Raw genomic sequence first — 17,580 nt, forward strand, 5'->3', positions numbered from 1 at the left:
CCTGGCAGAAAAAAAAAAAGAAAAAAAAAGAAAAAAAAAAGATGTTTTCTGCAGGGTCAGTGAGCTGAACTGCTCTGTGGAAAGACCAGCACATGGAAATACCAACACCAGCACTGGCACAGGGAAAGAGCAGGACTACTGCTGAAGATATTCTACTCTGGGGGGCAGTGATCTGCTGGAATGACCTTGCCTCTTGTGGAACCACAGCACAAGGGTGGTGGAGCTGGAAGCCCTCACCATTTATATGACAGGAACAGCGACACTGCCCTGTCACACACTGTCCCCCTTCATCAGTTTTGTTCATGTTCAAGTGACCCACCAGTGAAGGAAAGAGAGGGATCCACCCCACAGCACATTCCACCCTTGGCTTTTCCACCAAGACGGACCACCGCTGTGAGAGGCTGCTGAGGGGGGAAGTGTGAGGTAGTACAGAGGATAACTGAAGCCTGGGACTGCCTATGATTTTAGACAAAGCACTCAGCTACCACTATCTGTTTACTTTGGAGGTGGCTGATCTGTAAACCCACGAAAAGAAGGTTTCACATTTTGTTACCAGTTTCTGGGAACAACAGTCAGACAGGAAGATTTTGGGGGGGGTGGTGTGTTTTAATGCAGCTAGAATGCACGGAAAAGAGGTTGCAAATTAACAGTTAAGAGTCACAATTACCTTCACAGTTATGAGACTCAGAAGGCTACAGGACTTTGGAACTAAAGATGTAAGATTATTTGTATGAATAATCAGCACCTGAGGAGGAAAAATCCCATTGAAACATGAGCACAAGAGTCACTGCAGTCTAGAACAAGCACATTTGTTAAGATTTAATTGCAGAGGTTGCATAAGAGTTCAGTATCTTATTCTGTATCATCTAAAATATTAAAATAGTAAAATAGCAAATGGATTTTCACAGGTCAAACATTTAACGTGAGATCCAAACAAGAGTTTAGTTATTTTCATGAGAAACATCATTAGATAGGCTAAGATAGAACTAATCATCTCATCTTTCATGAAAGAAATCATATCTAAAACACACACAGAGGATTAGTTCTGCCCAAATTGCTCTCAATTTAGTATCATACAAATCGCCAAATGCATCACAAGCAAACTTCTTCTGAAACAACATATAAAAAACTAAATACAGTTATTTTAAATATAACAGTAATACTCAAGCATAAGAACAGAACTATCTAACAATACTGGGTTGTAACATTACCTTTTTTTGCAAGACTTTACAAGTTGCAAAGGCCCCGTAAGGAACCTGAAAACAATGAAAAAATAGTCCCATCAGATTTCACAAGATACTATATTTCTAAGCACTCCTACAGTATTCACCTGTAAAGTCTGAATAATTAACTTTAATGAAAATGCGCATGGTACTTAAAATTTTTGCCACCTGTTTTGGCCCAGGATGCCAGTGCTTGCTGGTTAGCTTCCATTTAAGCAGCTTGCAGTGGCTCTCCACAACATGACAGCGTGGCGCAGAGCGCAGAACAGACTGAGGCTTAGGCAGGAGTCCAGGTCCTGCATGACTTAATATTCAATGTACAGATGACTCAAGAGTTCAGGCATATTTTCACTTAGTCATCACATAAGTGTATTCTATGGTTTTGTAACCTTGGCAAACACGCTGCAGTGGGCTAAGTGACAAAGGTGAGCAACATCAGGACTGAGTGTCTTCATGTATGCTAGGCTCTGCAGGAGAGGGGCAATCAGAAAAGTGATATTCCAGCAAATTCAGCCAGTGCCAGCCAGGGCTGTGAGCACTGTCACCTGCTCTGCAGAATGGAACTGCTATTGGCTAAATCAGTGCCTTGTCTCTAATTTCAGAGTTAATTTTAAGGCCAAACTCATGGCTTGCTTTATTTATTAAACTACAAAGGTTAAAAGAAACAGCAAGACAGCTTTTTAGGGTACCAATCCAAAAGGAGCAGCTTGGGATCCAACACCAGCTGCAGCTATGAATGGAGCTAATTCAGTACACGTTCTGTCTGCCACCCTTTTACTCAGACTGGCTTACAGACTGTCCCACACAGCTCACAAACCTACACACAAGATGCCATTGGCTTCTGATCTTGGAACAAAATATCCCAAAGACAGCAAAGCCATTTCATGCTGCACAGTAGACAGCTATACGCTCCTGGATGATCCCAAATCTCTCCTCAAAGAGCAAAACAATAACCATTAGCTTGCTTGGCAAAGGCATCCTGTGACAAAAGGGTGCACAGGTACAAATGTTTTAGGAACACGGGACAATAAACAAAAACTGAGAGTCAAATAGCAATGGGCTTCTGCTTAACAGGATTGCCTAGCTGCCAGAATACAAAACTGTACCTCCACTGAAGGCCTGGCAATCTGTCACTAACCACTCACACTCCAGCAGCCAGCTCGTTTCTAATTTAGTTGGCTACAATAACAGAAGCCAAACTGGAAGTGAGATTTCCATCCTCAACTAGCAACCTGGAACCAGGGACTTGCACTTACAGAGGAAATAAGTGCAAGTGGCAGACTTCGTAGCTCTAACTTAGAAATAGTTAGCTTTTTGCAAAAAAAGTCCCTTGTGACTAGCATAATTTGTCATACCAAGGAGGGTTTGAGACTGCTCTGCCCTTCCCATTTTGTCAAATGAAAAAGGATTCCCAACACAGAATTAGTGTGGAAGCATCAAATAGGATAGGACAAAAAAGAGGAGGAAGCCCATGCCTGAAAGACCGAACTCAACACACACAGTAAGAAGTGAAGCAGGCCCAAGGTCATTTCTGTCTCGAAGCTCATAGACATAATACAAAATCTGATGTCTGGTAACAAGGAGTAGACTGAGAAATCAGACCTGTCAGCTAATATCAGAAGTTGTAGAGAACATACCTCTGAAAGTTCACACTTAGATATGTCAAGAACATCATCGGCACCAGCCTCTTTTGCCTGGAAAGAGAAGATGTGTATCCAGAGAGTCAGAACATGCAGATAAATGGCTTCTTCCTGCATATTGACAGAACTACTCAACTGGCCCCTCCCTTCAAAATGTAATTACAGTTCTCTGCTGCAAATATGCAACTTGATGAAACCACCAGGAGCAAAGGGGGTGCTGCTACAACTGCAGCAATCAAAAGCAACCAGGAAGCCAAACTGCAGAAAAAAACCTCTTGGTGCTATGAATGAATTTCTGCATGAAGAACCAAATCACATCCTAATTCTGCAATTTTAACTGAGAGCACACAGAAAGGAAATGATGGGTTCTCAAGCACCAGTGACGCAGTCGCTATGAGCAACAGCAGTGCCCTCCTAGCCTGTGAAGAGCCTTTTGTGTCATTGGCGTGTCTCACCCAGACAATGGACCTTCCACACTGCATGGAGAAACAAAATAACTGCTGTTGCCTTCCTGCTTCCAGTAGACTTGCAGAGCCAACTTTGCTGTATAAGAAGAAGCAAGGATTCACTGCTTCTGGACAAAAGTGGCTTTCCATGTTCTTATCAGACAGACCCAAAGCAGCTGCTAACAGCAATGAAATTGGACAAATCTAGCTTTGAGCAGCATTACATCTCTGGAGTTATTTCTTAAACACAAGATGCTGTATGAGGCAATAAAACCTGCTCGTGGTAGTGCCTCCAGTAGGTTTTCAGAACTTGATATTCTGACCCAAGACTACGTATGTGCAATACAGAACTAATCCTAGAATAGACAGTTGAAGTTATCCCTCTCCATTCCCACAGGAGCTGGACAGAAACCCTACTAACTGAATAAATACAGTAAAACTGTTTTAATTACTGGTACGTAACAGAGCTTTCCTTTCCAAACTACTTTACTGACATCCAACAGGAATAATGTTGTCGTTCCTAAAATAGAGCTGCCTCTGGAGTAGAACACAGCACTGGTCTGTGCAATGTTCCTACAGCAGAATAGGGATAATAATTCAAAAGAAGATTGCTTTAAATCTGTGGCTGCTGTCAGACAGGTAGTTCTGCTGACCTGACTGGCATGACAGCAACCTGCTGAGGATCCACCCCAGAAAATCCTGGCCAAATGCTAGTCCAGGAAAAAACTTTGTGTTTGCCTGTCTTTGAGACCTTACATTGAATTCATAACTTCTCTTACTAGATGTGGACCACATGTGGACCACTCCAAATTTCATGTATCAGCGGACAAATCTCTAGGGATTCAGAGACACCAGAAAACCAGGAAAGAGCAACAGAGAACGGAGACTTGTACCTTATCAGTAAGTACATCTGCAACCCTCCAGTTAGTGAACTCACTGATGACACCAACTGAAAACTGTCAGTATAACCAGAACTGTCTTTGAGCCGCGCCTCTCCCCATCTGTGTCTAACAAGTTAGTCCTCTGAACGACAGGTAGAAATAATAATGAAAAGCAAAAGAGGGGCACGAGAAAAGCCAAGCATGGTGGGAAAGCAGATGGCACAGGCTCCTTGCTAGGAAAAGCAAACTGGGAGATCTGTCATAGTGAAGTGGCATGGAGGAGAAAGGATGGATGAGGTCCCGGATGGGTACGAGGCATGCGGTGTGGTGGACGTTACGTAGAACCACACGGGCATAGGGGGAAAGAAGTAGCACAGTGGGGACATGTGGAGGGGAAGGCACGAGCAGACCAGGAAAGCAGGAACTCTCTGACATATGCTAGGAACACGACCTGCAGACTTGGTGGGATCAGTAATATGACCACTGGTAATGTGGGGGGCCTACCGACTCACCAGGACTAGGTGCAGAGAACAGAAGAGATGTCGACATTGCTTACCAGGCACATTTGGTATTCAAGGCGCTTCCGAGCATCATCACTGGGTTTCTTCTTACGGAAGAAGAGTGGCATCTTTAGCTGTGACTACAGCTCCGTCTCAATGGCACAAACTATCAGCACAAATAAAGGCCGGTGGTTCCCGGAGCACGTGTTTGCAGGGAACCTGGACTACAGAACTGTGCTCTAGTAAGTGAAGAAAAAAAAAAAAAAAAAGAGAGAGAAAATCACCACCCAGCAATTGTCCTTGTTTAGGCCTTTCTTTGGTCTGATCAAACAGGCAGAGCCATCACACCTCCACAGCAGAAGTGTTAACGTGAGTCACAAAAATAATAAGCAATTGTAAAATAATATAGAATAAAGCTAGGTTAGAAATGTGAACAATTCCTAATGGAGAGCAACGTGGCTGCCTTCACCTTCCAGAGCAGATGAGACAAGGCAAGACCCTAACACAGACCAGAATACAGGCAGCTGTTGGAAGGGGACTTCACGACTACTGGCTACAGCAGGGCCCCCTCTGGCACGTCACGCAGCTGGTTCCCTGGGGCTCCGAACAGACGCAGGAGTCAGGACACCCAAGCTAAGCTTGCTTTGCTTCTCGGCTCCACTGTAAGAGGCCAGGACCTTAAACTTTAGGGCAGGGGTTATCCAGAGTTAACAAAACACTGGGTTCATTTGCTTTCTGCACAGAAGCCGTTGCACAGCAACACTTTTCCTATTTTAGTCACCCAGGGAGGCGAAGAGATGCTGCCTAAATACCTAATAACTTAATGTCACATTTTTAATAGGCTTATAAAGCAAAATTAATTTCCAATAGTCTAAGAGCTGCCTGTAAAGCCAAAATAACCTAACTTCAGAAAAACTCTGACTACACACCAGAGCCGATTGCTGTCTCCCAGATGTGCTGGGGTGAGCCATCTGCCTCCCCCGGACTCGCACGCTTCACCCAGGCTGCGTGTCTCCAGCACCCCGCTGAGCTCCTCCTGCCCTTTGCAGCCCTACACGTGACCAAATTGTCGCCCCTGGCCAGGGCTTACAGGGCAGTCAGATCTTCCCCAAAATGGGTCACCATGGGACTGAGAGCTGGAGAATGTTTTTCTGTTAATTCAGCCAGACTGTATGCAAAGATGCGGGCTGATGCAATTGGGAAGGAAAGAGAAATTGAACCAGGAGAGGAAAGAGCAGATTGCTGTAAGACGCCTCCTGAAATCACAACTGGGGGTGGATGAAGGGGTAACAGAAACCAGAGTCGATTCTGGAAAAAGGCTCTGACTCAGCAGGGGAGAAATAGGGAGTGTGCTGGCAGATTTTGAAGGAACAGCAGAAACATAAGGCTGGACAAAAAACGGGGAGACTGGGCAGAAACCAGCAATGCAGAAAGTTAAGAGTTGGGAGTGCTGCTGGACAAGGGCTTCACAAAGAGCTGACACAGGTGGGACTGAATCCGGCTTGGGAGTAAGAGTGGGATAGGGCAGAGCAGAGCAGAACTGCAGCAGTGAGCCCAGAAGGGGGGAGCTACCGGCTGGGCAGGAAGCCCCGGGGTACGTGGGGATCAGCACTGCATGGCCGAGGCAGGAGCTACAGCTGCCAAAAGTCCAAGTCGAGACACACTCTACGAAACTTGCACTGAAAGTTTTTTTTTTTTTTTAAAAAACTTTTTTAAACATCATTTTAAAATCAATACAATAGAGTCAATATTTCACCAATACATTCCCTAAATGTTCACCAGCAAATGGCACAGCTTCACAACGGAGCTGGTTTAGTGTTCACTAAAGCTCGTGTTACACATAAAAAAGACTGTTCTCTGCCAGCTCAGCAGCTACAAATTGGTCTCAAACTACACTGAAAAGCATGTAGCCACAGGATACAGTCAGAGCTGTTCCTCACACAAGGGGAGCCTTACCAAAAACTAAGAGTTTTATGTAGATAAATCCTTATTGTTAAAGCAAGATATAACTTTAGCCTACATGCATTCAAGGAACTATCCACCATTTCATTCCAGAAACAAGGAGGCAAAGATCTGCCCTGTTTCACTGTACTGCTGTCATACCTGTCTACCAGAACAAGCCAAGAGATGCAGCAGAAGGTGGCAAAAAATTACTTCAGCGTGCTAGAATCAGACTCCAGCAGTTTCACGATTCTTTCCCTGACATCCCACTTTGCTACCTTTTTAATAAGTTTGGACTACTGAAATGCCCAAATTAGGAGCTGGACTCGATGACCCTTGCGGGTCCCTTCCAATGCTACGATTCTGTGGAACGCTCACTGTGGCCCACTCACCGCCCCCACTGTCTCTGCTCACCATGAAGTCGACAGGCTCACCAGTCAAGGCAAGCCAGAAGGGATGGGTAAGAGCAAAAAATCAGAAGATTAAGCAAGAAAGGAAGGTAACTGTCAGGAGATGCAGTTAGGAAATCCAGGAATGCAATCAAGAGCCATAAACAAAGGTCCGACATCACAGACAGAAACAAAAGAAGGAAATTTAAAGATGAGAAACCAGGACAAGAGTACATGCAGCAAGGTAACAATAACATTGCTGAAGAACACTTTGCTGAGGACTTATACATCTCTTTGACCCTTCTTACCTTTCTCTGTTACAGCTAGATATCTTTTATTAATCCTACGGACAGTGGAAAATCATTATTTAATTTTCACCCAAGAAAACGCAAAGAGATGAAGGCTGAAGGATACATAGTTCAACAGGGAAAGAACCGCTTTGGGCAGAAGAGGAAGGATCAGAGACTTATTAGATGGATTAAACGTCAAAACTTGCTTCAACGAAAAGACACATCAAATCTGCAGGCAGCAAAGCTGTTCCTCCCTGTGACACTGGCTCTGCAGACCGGTGAGACAGGCACTTGTCACTCAATGAAGAGAAGCTGGCATGTGACTACAACTTATGCACTGCAGTTTTATTTATTTTAGTCATGGAAAGAAAACTACCCACAGGTGCCTGGACAGCACCCACCCTGCAGTAGGCGAGCATCCACGAACTGCAGCCCTAAGGACGCCAGCAGCCGGGCTCTGCAGGCACTGCTCTGCCTAGGCACAGGCAGGAGACGGGGCTGGGCAATGCCCACCGTGCGTTTTACAGCCCGCAGCTGCTTGGACGTCGAGAGCAAAACGAAAACCGAGTTGTAATTTTTTAAAAAAAGCAATCGAATAGCAGCAGGGCTCTACAAAAAGGTCCAATCTGTCCCTGACTTTTAAAGCGCTACGGGCCCCACAGAGGCGGCATGGCGCTGTACCACAACGGGGGCTGGCAGGCAGCTGAAGGCAGGCAGGCTGCATCCTCCGGGGGCAGAACCGCCGGGGCTGTGCGGGGCCGCGTGCCCCAGCTCCGGGCACCCTCCGTGCCTCCACCCGCTGCCCCTGCATCCTTCGTCCTCCTCCTCCTCCTCCTCCTCCGTCCTCCTCTCCTCAGAGCCGGCCCCAAGCCGCCGACAGCAGCAGCAGCAGCGGGCTCAGGCACCCCCATCCCCACCCTGAGACCCCCGAGGGTCCCTCACCCGCCGCCGAGACCCGGGGGACCGACTACCCCGCGCCCCCCGGCCCGGCCCCGCTCACCGCTCCCCTCCGCCATGACGCGCCCCGCCCCGCCCCGCCTCCCCCGCCATGACGCCCCCTCCCACCGCCCACACCCGCCATGGCACCGCCCCCGCCGCCATGTTGCGAGCGGGCGGCGCCTCTCGCGAGAGTCCGGCGGGTATATCCACCGCCCCCGCGGGGCCTTCCGCCTTTCCGCCGCCGCCCCGTCAGGATCCGGCTCCATCCGCCGCCATCCGCGCCCCGGCGCCGCCGCCATGCCGCCCAAGTTCGACCCCACGGAGGTGAAAGTCGGTACGTGCCGGGCCGGGGGGCGGCGGGCGGGCGGGAGGCGCGGCCCGGTCTGACGAGGCGTTGCTGTGCCCGCAGTGTACCTGCGCTGCACCGGCGGGGAGGTCGGCGCCACCTCCGCTCTGGCCCCCAAGATCGGACCCCTCGGGCTGGTACGTGACGGGGACAGGGGGACGGGGGGGATCGGGGAGCTGTGAGGTGCGGGGAGCTGCGGGGGTGGTGGCTGGGTGAGGTGCGGTGCTCCCCGCCGCTGTCCAAGCTTTATTTTTGTGTCTCTAACGTCTCCGCTCTTCGCAGTCCCCCAAAAAAGTCGGCGATGACATTGCCAAGGCCACGGGCGACTGGAAGGGGCTGAGGATCACGGTGAAGCTCACCATCCAGAACAGGCAAGCTCAGGTACTCGATGCCACGAGGGATGGCTTTGTGGTGCAAGCGCTGAGCAGGAAGGAGCTCTGCTTGCCCGAACCACAAGCGTAAATCCCGGCAGGGTCGACTCAGCCCTTCATCCTTCCGAGGTAGATAAAATGAGTTCCACATGGTGAGCTGTGTGGGGGTCTTCTGGGGAAGACCTTGGCAGAAATGCAGCTGTCTGATCCTTCTGAGTGCTCCTGGCCTGAGTGACGCAGCAGTTCTGTATGCATATAAAGCATTTGACCTAGAAAAACGTGTCAAGCAGCACAGAAATAATTTAAAAAAAAATAATCCTGAACTCATCCTGCAGCCACCCGCCACTATACCTGTCTTGAATTCAGTGGCTGGTATATTCCAGTGGTGAGCTGAGAGGAAGCCCCAGTCCAGGAAGCAGTTCTCTTCTGGTTGTGGAGAGGCCTGTGCCGAACGGCTGGGAACAAGCCTCTGCTTCACGGGAGGAGGCCACGTGCTGGCCGGTACACCCGGCTGCGTGCTAATCACTGAGCTAACTGAAATGCAGTGCTCTGGGCAGCTAGCTCTCCAGACACTGACTGCTAGGTCAAGTATTTGCATTATTTACCTGCTGAGATAAGGGGAAAAAAGAATTAATCTCTTTTCATTCAGATAGAAGTTGTTCCTTCTGCCTCTGCCTTGATTATCAAAGCTCTGAAGGAGCCTCCCCGTGACAGGAAGAAGCAGAAAAACAGTAAGTTTTCTTCTGGTTTTAGTTCTGAATGTCATTTGGTGCTAAGAGGGAGCATATACCTGCCTCTAGATTGTTTGGCATAAACTGGCAGACAAGTGCCAGGGGACTATCTTGGGCAGCAGGATACACTTGTATACAGTCAAGTTTGTATACCTTCAAGACAACTAGAATAGCCACCCGCCACTGTACCTGCCTTGTAATGCAGTGATAGTACAGTCCAGAGGTGAGCTGATAGTAAATGCCAACCTAGGAAACAGAGTTATTCTTGTGGGTAACTTTGTGCCGAAGGCTGGGAACAGGAGTGTTTATGGCAGTGCCACTGTAGCTAGTAACCTCTGGTCTCCGTGTGTCTGAGTGCTGGAATGGTGCTTCTCTAATAGTGTGGGGAGCTGGAAGTGTGCTGTGCTTCAGTGAGCTTACTGTGCCATTGGCTTTGCTTCACAGTAAAGCACAGTGGCAGTGTCAGCTTCGATGAGGTAGTGAACATTGCTCGGCAGATGAGGCACAGATCCCTGGCTCGAGAGCTGTCAGGTAAGTGCTGGTCTTAGGGGTTTGTACTGAGTCCTCCTGCTGCTTGATCTGAGTGTCTCAGGCTCTGGTTTGATTCCTGGGATGGCCTCATGGCTCTGGTGTTAAAGCTCCTTCTACACATTGTTTGCTCTGACACTGAACTGTCGGCTCTAGCACACGAACAGCCTCACAGCCAGCCTCTTACCTCCTGATGGAGGCAGTGCAGGGTATGGGTGTGTGTCAGGACTCACCTCAGCATTCCTGACCTGGCTACAGTACCTGCTTTCATCACTGTATGAGGCTGAGTAGTAGGCAGCAACCAGCTGGGCGCTAAGCTTGCTTGTAACAGACATAAAGGGCTTTTCTGGATGCTTCTGGAAATGAGTACACCAGAACTGGCTTCAGCTGCCTGCTGTCTTGTTCTGAACCCTGTGGCTGCAGACCTTCAAGGGAAGGAGCATGAGACAGCTGAGGGTGTTAGAATTGAGTTCTCTACTGGCTTTTTTTTTTTTCCTGTGTTAAAGCACTGACGAGCTTTCTTCTAACTACAGGAACAATTAAGGAGATTCTTGGAACTGCCCAGTCTGTGGGCTGTAGCATTGATGGCAGGCACCCACATGATATCATTGATGACATCAATAACGGGGTGATTGAGTGCCCAGCTGTAAGTATCCATCTCTAGCTGAAACTGCTGTATTAATTTATTTACTAAAGGGCTCTTTACTAATGAGCTGTATTTGCTTTTCTCAACAGAGCTAAGAGTGCAGAAAAGTTGCTGAATGAAGGTTCCTTAAGGTTTTTTTTTGTAACACCTTAAATGCTTAATAAAACACCAAGCTGTCTGTAAATGGTGTGACTGGCTTAATTTGTCCTTGTCCCATGCTGTGCGTAGCGGGTCTGGGCCAGGGTCTGCCTGCCCTGTGCAGAGGTACCAAGGTGGGTACCAAGGTGTGATGGTTCTTACATGAACTGGAAGCTGTAGGGTGCACATTTCCGAGATCATTTCCTTGCAGCAATACAGAGCTTACAGAAGTAGAGTTGCCTTGAGCAAACATTCCCATGTGGTGCAGAGGGCAAACACTGCTAATCTGTCCTGTGTGAAGTGTGAGCTCTTGCAGTGCCAGATGCACGGCTCCAGCAGCTACAGGTAGTGCCCTTCATCAGGGTAAGTGGGGTTGTAATGGGGCCCCCTTCCCCTGAGCCAGCACAGCCAGGTGCGCTGCTGTGCCCAAGGTTGCCTGTCCACATAACTGAGTTAAGAGTAGCTGTGTGTGCTTGTGGGATGAAAATGCTCTGTCCCTGTTAGAAATAAAATCCTACACGTGGCTTTGTTAAGTCCATAGCTCTTCGCTCAGTATTTGTGCCTGATGGTGTGGAGCGTGGCCTGGCATTTAGCCAACACTAGGAACATCCAACTTAGGTGAATTTGTGAGTTTTTCTGTTGTAGACAGATGGGATCCTTTGCTCAGCTTTTTTTTCTGCCTTGAAGCAGAGGCAGGATTTTTTTGGTGACCAGGACAAGTACACCCTAGAATGACATGAACTTTTGTGCATTTCTCACCATAGAAGAGGAGCAAGCCCTTTGATTAGGAGTGGAATCCTTTGGTTCTCTCCATTTCAAAGAGTTGTAAAGGGACCGGTTTCATGTCTCTTGGGTCTCCTGACTCCTTGAATGGTGATGCTGGGGGAGCTGGGTAAGCAAGCTCGATAGCCCCTCTCTACATCATATGCTCCAGGTCCTGGTGTCTCTGAAAGAAAAATAAGCAGTTTGTGTTGGTATTTCCGTTTGTATGAGTGTTCTGTAAGTCCAGTTTACTGCCTGCCAAGGAACAACCTGAAACCTGGCTGAAAACTGGGGGTGGAGGAGAGGTATGCTGTAAAACCTGAGGAAAGTGAAAGGTTTAGCCTTGCTTATTCAAAATGAGATGTACTTTTTGGCAAAACTAAGGAGGAAGGCCTTGCAAACACCCCCCAGGGGGGCTGATCTAAACCACCCCATCTGATGAGGTGTTAAGAACCTCTTCGAAGCTCAGCTATAATGTAATTTAACTACAGTTTTCTGGAGAGGTTCCTGTGCTTCAGGCTTGATGCTAGAAGTCATTGTACTTTGCAGAATTTGATACTTGGCTCTCACACCTGAAAACTGCAGAGCTGTTACTGTGGTACTGCTGGAGGGTGTGGGTGAAACCAAAATTCTCCAAAGATGCTGGGGAAGCCTTGTTCTGTTTCCAGCAAAGGCTGGTTTTCCTTTGGAGTGGCACAGCACAAGGGATGATGCATGATCTTTCAGGCTGTAGAAAGCTCTTTTAGAAGTGAAGTGAATTCATTCTGGTAACAATGCTTTAGCTGACTCTGGGGTATTATGACTGCACTTCACTACAGCCCTAACAGCATCCTGGGGGGCCGGGGGGGAGTCCTGTTAATTTAGATCCATTTTTCTGGAGAGAAATGGAATCAAATTCTTCCCAGGGTGCTGAGCTGGAAGGGCCTTGTTCTCAGAGAAGTGTCCTGGAAGGTACATTTTCCTCCTCCACAAGGCAGTGTTGGTACTTGATCAGCTTTTTTCTTGCCACTGGCTTTTCACTTCTGCAAATAACTCTAAGTTATAGAGCGCTTAAAGCCCAAGAAGAAAACTTCCTAGCTGGAGCTCTACTATGGCACGCAGAGCTGCATGAAGTGTGTTTTGTGGTAACTGTGGGAGGGGATGACTTCTTGGGGTGTCTGGGAGTGAGCGTGGTGTATGTACTGGCCGGGCTGCTAAAAAGCATCCAATGGCTTCTTGAGCATCAGGAGCTGCTCAAGTCCCTTGGGAACAGCCAGTGCTGCAGGAGGGAGAAATTGGCTGCACCAGGGAAGTGGCTGCAGCTGCACCATGCACCAGGTGCTGAGGGACCTGGAGCCTCTGAAAAAGGGAAAAAAAACTTAAGAAACTGAAGCCTCCAAACAAATCCCAGCCCAAACCGGATGGGAGAAGGTGTGTGGTGGCAGCTAGCTTAGACATCTGAGAAGCTCCTGTGCTGCGTGCGCTGAGCCACTGCTGTTGTAATGTTTGTTTCTGAACTATGTGCAAGCAACGTGTTACCTTCCAGTATAGGAAACATTGCACAATTCCTAAGCAGCTGTAGTTTAAGGCTACTTGGGTGCAGAGCAACTGTGAGCTGATTTGGAGAAACTAAACCTTTGTGTTTGCTCTGGTTTAAATGCAGCTTCTTGGCCACGCTGCCTCTTGGCATGCAGCAGTCATGCCCTAGGAATGCATCTCGTGCTGCTTGTGCAGCATAAAATGTTAGCATATGTATATAATAGCATATATACATAAATAACAGAATGTTAGCAGTGGGATCTTCAGAAATCACGTTTGTGCATAATTCAACAACAAACTAACTGCTACTTCGACAAGACCTCTTATCTGCTCTGCTTCTGTGTTAAAGCACCTGGTAGCAAAGCAGGTAAAGCTTCGCAAAGTGGACCCTGGGAAAGGAGGAGTCTGCCTGCCTGTCCTTGCAAGATCCAGAACGCCAGGTCAGCATCAAGGCCAGCCAAAAGAAACTGCTAATCATGTCCATTTTCCACCATAGTTCTGCTGCCTGAAATGTTTAATGGAGCAACAGCTCTGTAATTTTACATTGAGCTCGTGGGCAGAAGTGGGATGGGTAGCAGCAACAAGGGATGTGCCAGGATCTTTGGAGAAAGGCTGGGCTGGCAGTTTAGCAGAGGGGAGGTGGTTGCCGGAGGGAGGATGTGCAGGTGGAGGAATCTGGGCTGACCGACGTATTTACGGTTCCTGAGAAGATCCAGCTTTGTCCGCTGTTTCCTGATGAAATGCGGGTACATCGCTCCAGTGACTTGGGGGCTGCAGATATTGCAGACAGGCTGTAGCAAAATGGGGAAAGACATGACAAAAATAAATAAATAAATAAAATAACTTCTGTCAAGTCAAACACTCATGGCAGGTATCGACTTAAACTGTACATCCCAACCCGTGGCAGTCAGCGTGCAGGATTTTTTGCAGCCTCTTCAGCTGACAGAAGCAGAAAGCAGGAGAGCTTGTGCCTTTGCTCTTTCTTTTGCTCCTTCTCCAGCTGTTTGTGGGGCCTTTTTCTGAGGCAACCAGGGAGTAAAGTAGAAACAAGGCTGAAAACCCAGATACTCGCTATCTTTAATTTCTTGGCTTGGAGATTCCAAGCAAGGAACGCAGCCTTGGTGCTCTCTGAAGTGAGGTGTGATTCCTCACAGTCTGTAACCCTGCATGTTCCCCACCTCTCTAGGGACACAGCTTCCAAAAAATCTCAGTTAGGTATGAGGAAAAAAATCTCTGAGTGGCTCCAGACTGCATTGGGGATGTGGTGGGGTCTCCGTCCTTGGCGATGTGGGGAGCTCAGCTGGGCACGGTGCTGGGCAGGCTGGCTGCACGCTCAGCAGACGGCTGGGTCCCTTCCAGCTGCAGCTTGCAGCAGTTCCATGACAAAGCTGCACAAACACATTGCTGGAGAGGAGGACAGCCTGGCAGAGGACTGCAGCACCCCTTTCAGGAGCAATTTTAGTTTAAACAGGTTTGAAATGTTTGCTGATCCTGGTGTTAGTGGAGCTGCCACTGGTGTGAAGCCTGAGAGCTTCAGGAGTGCCCTGGCCTGTCCAGTGTCCCAGCGCACACACTGCCGGCTTTCCCTCAATTGACAGTCCTGGAAATGATTGGAAAAAGGACTTTTTTGCTGAAGGGAAATTCTCTTGGGGGCAGGATGTGTAACCTTTCCCATGCTACCTTAGGGCACGTGCTCTGGTAGAAGCCACGCAGCACTTGGAAGCAGGGCACTACCCTGCCAATAATTCATTTTTTCCCAACCCAGGCTTCTTAGAAAGGAGGCAAAGGGTTTGTTAAAGATAGTAACAACCTACATTAGCTCCATATTTTAAATCCATTTTCCCAATAACCGGGTCTGTGCTCTGACGCCAGGGTCTCTTCCCACTGTAGCGATCTGCACCTTCACAAGAAAAGAGGGAAAGGGACGTTGAGAAGCCCTGAGCCCTTCCCAGGAGACCTTCACTATGGTGGCACAAGAGCTTTGAGCAGTTTAAGGAAAATTGAGTGTTATTTTCCTGAGATAAAACGGGCCCTGAAGAGCCAAATCTTTGGAATTCACATCTTCCTGCTTTGTAAAATGTTAGGATGGAATATCTGAATTTTGTTACGGCTCAGCGTGGGGTGCTGAAGCCCTGTGGGGCAGCTTCTGCCCATGGCATGTGCCGTACCATTGTGCATGGTGAAAGTGAGAGCTCATTACTGTGGGCATGGGGGCAGAGGAGGGCCGCATCCAGGATCGCCTGTGGGGAGGACGGGAGCCATGGGCCTGTGCTCAGGGGGGTGCAGGTCCCATTCGAGCAGCACGGCGGCGTCCTGGTGGCTCTCCCTTTTCCAAACCAGGAGGTGGTCTCCATCCATCACCTCCTGCCACATCTCCTGGGGCCTTGGGGTCACTGTGTCCTTCTGCCATGTCCCTGAGGGCAAGGAACTGTGCCAATGGGGTGATGTGGGAAGTGTAAGTGTCAAAAGGGGCAAAAAAAGCCACAACAAGAAAGGGAGCTTTTTCCAGCACGAAGGAAAGGAGGAGCCTGCTTTTCGAGGAGCTGCAGACAGAACCCTGGATGGAAACAGGACTTGGGCAGCTCGTACCCACAGCTCACCTCTGAGCAGGGCAGCACCCAGCGCTTCACTGAGGGCTCAGGCAGGCTGGCATCCATGCAGAAGATAAATGCAAGCACTACTGACAGCAAACCTCCAAAATGGAGATAGTCCTACCAGCCCTGTGGGTATTTTGGGGGGAGAGGAAGATACATAGCATCCCCCAGGCTGAAGTCATGAACCCAAACTGCTGTGACCCCCTCTCAAGCACCCAAAATTACTCACAGAGCTGGGCATGAAACGTCGGTTGCCACTCACTCCTGCAGTAGCTGGCCAAGTGTCTGATCATTTGTTGGTGGCTCTCCATCGCGGGGCTGCCCATGGGGAGCCCTTTGCCTGTGGGCGACCTCACAGCCGTGTTTTGTGAGGGCTGCGCTCCCCCAGCTCTCCTGATGCTGCTTGGGTGCTGCAGCCCCCACACGGGGCCCCTCATCTCATTACCCACCCCCTGGCAAACCTCAGAGAAATTGTCATCACCAGCACCACTCTGATCTCCTGGCACGATCTCTTCTCTCCTCCTGGTGAATAAGAACCCATGTGACCTTCAGAAGCATGGTCACAATCATCAAAACTCACAATCATCAATAATGAAGTCACCCCCCCTGATAAACCAACCCGTGTGTTCATTAATTCACTGCACGTGTTCTTTTCCTTTCTAGCTAACAGTGTACTTCATCGTGGATTTTACTAACTTTTCTCCCTTACAGGTTCTTTAAAAAGCAAAATATTCTTTTTACCATGCATTTTGTTTCAAATCCAATGTCTTGCTTGGCTCTCTCATTAACCACAAAGACTTTGGCACAACGTACTTTGAAGGTTCGTGTGTCCGGTTAGCTGTCACGACGAAGGTGGTCGAGGTGGTCCCAAACGAGGGGCTGCAGTTAGGTACTCCCAGCATCTCGTGGGCCAAGCAGCTAATGACGGACTGCTCCGCACACCTTTGTTCGTCTGATTTGTTGGGTCCATCCTTACGGTCCTGAGGCATCTGTGGGACCGCTCCACCACAGGAACGACGGACTCATTTTTTTTTCCAAGATTTGCCTTTAGATGTAACGTTTGTCTCCTTGGGATGGTCGGGTCACCAGCTGCAGCCCAGCTTCCTTGCTCGTGTGCTCAGGGCACGGCCGTCCCGTCCTGCCCTGTCCTGCCCTACGGCGACCGCATGGCCAACGGCCCGTCCCCGGCTGCTTTACGCCTTTATTTGCATTTTAACCCAGAATTTTGGGGGCAGGCACCCTGCAGCGGCTTCCCTCGGTTTGTGAAACCGGGACTGGGGTTTCGGCCCTGGCCAGCGTCGCCGCGGCTGGGTGCGGGTGGCGGCGGGAGCAGCGCAGCCATGGCGGGCTGGGGCCACGGCATCGCTGCGGCCTGAGCGCTGCCGGGAGCGGGGCGGCCGAGGAGCCCCGAAGCGAGGGGAGGCGGCCCCGGGAGCCCCCGCAATGAGGAGAAGTTCCCCTGGGAGCCCCCGCAATGAGGGGAGACGTCCTCGGGAGCCCCCCGAAACGAGGGGAAATGGCCCTGGGAGATACCCTGCGGGCGGTGAGCGCGCTCCAGCACGGGGTTGTGGTGGCTCGGGTTTATTTTGGGGGTGTTTCGGAGTTGTTTTTTGTTTTTTGTTTTTTTAACATAAGGCAACGGCCCCGGGAGGCCCCGGCGCCGCCTGTCAGAGGCGGGCAGCAGCCGCCGCCCCCTC

General features: G+C 49.3%; 3 protein-coding genes and 2 non-coding genes across 10 annotated transcripts in view; 3 read left to right on the forward strand and 2 right to left on the reverse strand.

Moving 5' to 3' along the window:
* Positions 1-8,378, reverse strand: part of LRSAM1 (leucine rich repeat and sterile alpha motif containing 1) — a 28,623-nt gene extending 20,245 nt beyond the window's left edge. Inside the window, exons 1-5 of one of the 4 annotated variants that reach the window (XM_040531585.1) lie at positions 8,311-8,378; positions 4,747-4,929; positions 2,861-2,917; positions 1,212-1,256; positions 668-745 (exon numbers count right to left, since the gene is read on the reverse strand). In XM_040531585.1, the coding sequence (XP_040387519.1) occupies positions 668-745; positions 1,212-1,256; positions 2,861-2,917; positions 4,747-4,818 (252 nt within the window). In that variant the 5' untranslated portion in view covers positions 4,819-4,929; positions 8,311-8,378. Of the gene's footprint in view, positions 1-667; positions 746-1,211; positions 1,257-2,860; positions 2,918-4,746; positions 4,930-7,328; positions 7,359-8,252; positions 8,271-8,310 lie in introns of those variants that run through there. The other 3 variants (XM_040531588.1, XM_040531586.1, XM_040531584.1) reach the window with 3 other exon arrangements.
* A 23-nt stretch (positions 8,379-8,401) lies between these two features.
* On the forward strand, positions 8,402-11,055 carry RPL12 (ribosomal protein L12). Its single transcript, XM_040531592.1, has 7 exons — positions 8,402-8,583; positions 8,659-8,732; positions 8,878-8,976; positions 9,616-9,697; positions 10,142-10,228; positions 10,759-10,871; positions 10,961-11,055. Exons 1-7 carry the CDS (start codon positions 8,547-8,549, stop codon positions 10,964-10,966), a joined length of 498 nt encoding a protein of 165 aa, XP_040387526.1. The 5' UTR covers positions 8,402-8,546; the 3' UTR covers positions 10,967-11,055.
* Positions 9,305-9,433, forward strand: LOC121057630. Its single transcript, XR_005813866.1, has one exon. It is a non-coding gene; the product is annotated as a small nucleolar RNA SNORA65 (small nucleolar RNA).
* On the forward strand, positions 9,874-9,998 carry LOC121057629. The gene has a single exon (XR_005813865.1). It is a non-coding gene; the product is annotated as a small nucleolar RNA SNORA65 (small nucleolar RNA).
* An 84-nt stretch (positions 11,056-11,139) lies between the features above and the next one.
* On the reverse strand, positions 11,140-17,173 carry STPG3 (sperm-tail PG-rich repeat containing 3). Of its 3 annotated transcripts, none has more exons than XR_005813784.1 (4): positions 16,625-17,173; positions 15,104-15,189; positions 13,975-14,080; positions 11,140-11,955 (listed from the first exon to the last, which is right to left on the reverse strand). XR_005813784.1 is itself a non-coding variant. In XM_040531590.1 (4 exons), exons 1-4 carry the CDS (start codon positions 16,318-16,320, stop codon positions 11,825-11,827), a joined length of 531 nt encoding a protein of 176 aa, XP_040387524.1. In that variant the 5' UTR covers positions 16,321-16,493; the 3' UTR covers positions 11,140-11,824. The 3 variants fall into 3 exon arrangements, 2 of the variants coding, with proteins under 2 accessions (XP_040387524.1, XP_040387525.1); XM_040531590.1 differs by lacking the exon at positions 16,625-17,173 and adding an exon at positions 16,113-16,493; XM_040531591.1 differs by lacking the exon at positions 15,104-15,189.
* Between the last annotated feature and the right edge of the window lie 407 nt (positions 17,174-17,580).

This window comes from Cygnus olor, chromosome 19 (genome assembly GCF_009769625.2).
Source record: "Cygnus olor isolate bCygOlo1 chromosome 19, bCygOlo1.pri.v2, whole genome shotgun sequence".
NCBI lineage: Eukaryota > Metazoa > Chordata > Aves > Anseriformes > Anatidae > Cygnus > Cygnus olor.

Bases quoted from the DNA above. Each gene is read 5' to 3' on its own strand.
- RPL12 (XM_040531592.1), top strand. From the start codon at position 8,547: ATGCCGCCCAAGTTCGACCCCACGGAGGTGAAAGTCG. The intron at 8,584-8,658 runs GTACGTGCCGGG...CTGTGCCCGCAG, and splicing joins CCCCACGGAGGTGAAAGTCG to TGTACCTGCGCTGCACCGGC. The intron at 8,733-8,877 runs GTACGTGACGGG...CGCTCTTCGCAG, and splicing joins AGATCGGACCCCTCGGGCTG to TCCCCCAAAAAAGTCGGCGA.
- STPG3 (XM_040531590.1), bottom strand. From the start codon at position 16,320: ATGAGGGGCCCCGTGTGGGGGCTGCAGCACCCAAGCAGCATCAGGAGA. The intron at 15,190-16,112 runs GTGAGTAATTTT...TTTCTTGTGAAG, and splicing joins GACGTTTCATGCCCAGCTCT to GTGCAGATCGCTACAGTGGG. The intron at 14,081-15,103 runs GTAGGTTGTTAC...ATTTTGCTACAG, and splicing joins ATTTAAAATATGGAGCTAAT to CCTGTCTGCAATATCTGCAG.